Source organism: Sphaeroforma arctica, assembly GCF_001186125.1.
Source record: "Sphaeroforma arctica JP610 unplaced genomic scaffold supercont1.10, whole genome shotgun sequence".
In the NCBI taxonomy this organism is placed as follows: Eukaryota; class Ichthyosporea; order Ichthyophonida; genus Sphaeroforma; species Sphaeroforma arctica.
Window position 1 is genome coordinate 32,873 of NW_014040548.1, and position 4,087 is coordinate 36,959.

General features: G+C 43.0%; 2 protein-coding genes across 2 annotated transcripts in view; one reads left to right on the plus strand and one right to left on the minus strand.

Annotated features, from left to right (window-relative positions):
- Positions 1–309: 309 nt before the first annotated feature.
- SARC_00348 (deoxyhypusine synthase) lies at positions 310–3,327 on the plus strand (the record flags this gene model as incomplete). Its single annotated transcript, XM_014305951.1, has 7 exons — positions 310–349; positions 448–534; positions 845–1,050; positions 1,283–1,405; positions 1,789–2,148; positions 2,362–2,424; positions 2,776–3,327. The coding sequence occupies 7 exons, from the start codon at positions 310–312 to the stop codon at positions 2,866–2,868; spliced, it is 972 nt and encodes a 323-aa protein (XP_014161426.1). The 3' UTR covers positions 2,869–3,327.
- Positions 3,328–3,355: 28 nt separating this feature from the next.
- The window catches only part of SARC_00349 (hypothetical protein), a 1,537-nt gene continuing 805 nt past the window's right edge, over positions 3,356–4,087 (minus strand). The window contains exon 2 of the mRNA XM_014305952.1: positions 3,356–3,810. Within this exon, the coding sequence (XP_014161427.1) occupies positions 3,635–3,810 (176 nt within the window). The 3' untranslated portion in view covers positions 3,356–3,634. The remainder of the gene's footprint in view (positions 3,811–4,087) is intronic.

Here is a 4,087-nt window from a genome sequence, read left to right on the forward strand (position 1 = left end):
TGTATGTGTGTGTTTGTGGGTGTGTGTGTGTGTTTGTGGGTGGATAGGTGGGTGGGTGGGTGTGAGCGTGTGTGTGTGATGTGTGTGTATATATATATAAATGTTAGTGTATATGGCTTTTTGTCCAGTGAAGTATGTGGGATATCTGCAAGCGTCAGGGCGGATAGTTGAATTTTTTTTAGATTCGTCGGAGCTTGTATTCAATCCACAATTGGCGTACGTATGGACGGGCGACCTTCAAGGTCCTTGGTTTTATTTAGCTGATCCCGAATTAATTTTATTACTGTGCCACCGAACCTTCTTAAGATCATGCGTACGCCGTTTCAAGCATTATATAAACAATCAAAGGGTAGCTCTATCTTCTAATCTCGGCACAGCCTCACAGACTACGGTGCTCGAACATCACTTTGAGTACATTCACGTGAGATTTTCAATGCATACTCAAAGCAACCCCTCGCTTATCGTCGTCACAGATTAAGTGGCGCTTGAGTGACCAACCATATAACCCCCAACTTGATGACGAGGAATTAGAAGGTAAGAAATCAAGCGCGAGTCTGAAGTTGGCCCCTCCGCTGCTTTTGATTCTTGTTGCATGAGCTTCTTCAGTGCGTTGTTTTATGATCAATTGGTGGTCTGAAGGACAGAAACGCGACAAATTATCAGCTTACACCCGAAATTGTGCGATACCGCTCAGCAGCGACCATTGTTTTAAAATCAGTGATTTCTGTGAGTCAGTTTGGTACGTCACGGCGCTTGTTGGTCAAATAATTAGGTGTTACGGCACTTGACTGTCCCCAAATTGGGCCATGAAATATTTTGAAACAATCTGACTTGCTCTCTCCAGATATAAAGCTTCGAGAACAGGTGCGGTGCACTATCTTCCTGGGATTCACATCCAATCTGATATCCAGTGGAGTGCGAGAGACCTTGTGCTACCTCACCAGGAACAAAATGGTCGATGCCATGGTGTCGTCGGCTGGCGGCGTTGAAGAAGACTTCATCAAATGTCTCGCACCGACTTATGTAGGGGACTTCCACCTGAAAGGCAGAGTATGTAGCCATACAGTGCAGTGCAGTATTTGTATATATGAGCGTTCGAGTTCTAATGGGATTCGTTTATTGTGCTGTGCGTATGTATCGGTGTAGCACATATATAAAATACTTTTTAAGAATACAATTGCTCGTTTAGCTCAATACATAGCTTTGTGCTTTGAGAAGGGCAAAATTTCTAAGTTTATACTTATTTTTTTCAACTTTTCATGTATATTGCTGGTAATGATAGGACTTGCGGTTGAAAGGACAAAACAGAATCGGAAACCTGATCGTGCCGAATGAGAATTATTGTAAGTTTGAGGACTGGATGATGCCTATCCTCGACAAGCTACTAGAAGAACAAGAGTCTCAGGTAAGACAATCGAATGAGGATCCACGGAATTCACTTCATACAAGCTGGTATATACATCAAACTGCTTGTACGATTCAGCACATATTTTATTCAATACGGATCAAAGAAGTTTGTTTCTGAATACACCATGGATGCGATTGTGAACGTACGTGTCGCATGGTTCTGATTTCCCTATCGTTTTGGTCCACAAGTGGTTTCTTACCGGCACGTACAGGCATGTTCAGGCATCCAATGATTTTTAGTCCCTAGACAAATGTCTTCAGGATATCGAACCTGTAAAAGGTTAAACTAGACAGCTCGTAAATCGCGATGATTGTATGCAATTCGTTCTGACGGGCCAGCACTAATGGACATATCCATTGCTCCTGTATTTCACTTCACAGGGCATCAATTGGACCCCTTCCAAAATAATTCACCGTCTTGGTAAGGAAATCAACCACCCGGAGTCGGTGTACTACTGGGCATACCGAAATAGCATACCGGTATTCTGTCCGGCCCTGACAGATGGGAGTCTTGGTGACATGATATACTTCCACTCATACAAAAATCCTGGACTAAGGGTGGATATTGCAGAGGATATCCGAGGCATAAACTCCATCGCCGTCAAGGCCAAGCAATCCGGTATGATCATTCTGGGCGGTGGTGTGGTGAAACATCACATCTGCAATGCCAATCTGATGCGCAATGGGGCGGACTACTCTGTCTTCATCAACACCGGAAACGACTTCGACGGCAGCGATGCGGTACGTGTTAAGTCTAGTGCGATGGCATTCGTTCAGCTCTGGGGTCGAGTTCTTGCTTAGTATTAATTGCGAGCTCACTCTGCGCATGTGCGGTAATTCTTGTGGATAATTTGCCGAATGTGTGTGTTTTTTAAGAGTTTTGGACCTCGTAGGCACATTTTCAGGTATTCAAATTCCACTAGGTCTAAAATATTGTCCTCATTCGTATTGTAGGGTGCTAAGCCGGACGAAGCTATCTCCTGGGGAAAAATCAAAATAGACGCCAAACCAGTGAAGGTATGTGATGTTACTCACATTTTTGATATCTTAACTATACTTGGGTATAAACTTTATCGAGGCCTTTTGATGAAACTCGTCTGCATTGTGCATCGATAATAGTGTCACGCCTATGCATATTGTGTCTGTTGTATTGACACATACGTCGCAACACGTTGAGCGAAAAGAATTGTTTCACACTATGACCTCGATGCATCAAGATACAATTAATCGTTTTGAATTTCTTCTGTGTTTGTACACATCTATTTTGCTCTAATTTTCCGGGCGGCAATGTCCTCTAATATGATTTCACACGTGTACTAAGCATCTCTTATTCTCATTCCACAATTACCGATAACTCCCTGAGTGAAGGTTACTGCGGAGGCTACCCTGGTATTCCCCCTTCTCGTGGCTGAAACTTTCAAACAACATTGGGAGCCGAAGGCAGACGTGTATAAAGAGTAAGCACTTATGCTATGGTTTTAAAGCATTTGATTTAAAAACTCCCGTGCGTGTTTAGTGCACGTACCCGTACTACCGGAGAACGAGGCCAGATGACTCTTCAGAAGGCTGTACAGCGATGTCGCCCGGTCTTCGACTGTGTGAATAGCAATGCATTCGTCGGTATTCATAGTCACTTCGAGTAAAAGTCTTGCGTAGTGATTTGCACCACGCACAATACAGCAAACCGTACAGAAGATATCTTATTTATATGCGAGACTTAATTGTGAGCGATGGCATACAATCGTGACCGTGTGCATACTAGATAGAATTGCTTTGATGAGATAGGGTTTCGGTTCGCCTCCATACGAGACTATTGATTCGTTACGTAGACATTGTAGCTACCTATAGTCAAGGCCAAAGTATGGCATTTCAGACGCCCCATCGACATCCACACTTGCCCTGCGCGAACAATAAATATGCTTCAATTATTGCATCTCGCACTACTTGACTCAGGTTGGCTGAAAGGTTTGGACGCAAGTAGTAATTGCAGTAACTGCCCCATAAGTAAGCTTCTTCGCACAGGGGAATAAGCAATTTGATTCATATTGTAACGCACAACATGAATCTCTGACAGCCCCGAAATATTAGATGCTGTCGTCTGCAAGCCATCACTTCGACGATGTCGAATGTCTATGAATTGCTTGTTAAAAGTATATGTCTACCGCGGAATCGACCTAAAGCCGATAGTATATTGTAGATAGTGCCCTATTATAGAGTTGAACCGAGGCTAAAGGAGAGCATCTAACTGTTCGCAGGCGGTGGCCACCTTTGTATATGTTATGCGCTCTTTAAAGTGCGCGTTACCGGTGAGCATGGCTGAACATTGCTTGCCTGTATCATCTCGAAACAGCAGAATCACTCGCTTCCTTATCTTCTCCGCAATACCAAGCTCATATCCAACTCCTGAGGTGGTTGAACGAAACACTATAACTTAGGTTTTAGAGTTTTTAGGGCATGTGTGCAACTCAAAACGATACAGTCGTGATCCTGATGCTGCAAATTAGTCTCACAGCAGCGTATGTCATCATACAGGTGTAAATTCTGATCGTTTATAACACTCAAATATGAATCACTCCCGGTGCATGCGATCATGATTACTTTATATATATATTCAAATAGCTTTATGTGTGTTCGAATAGATATATACACGAATATATCTACATATATATCTATACATATA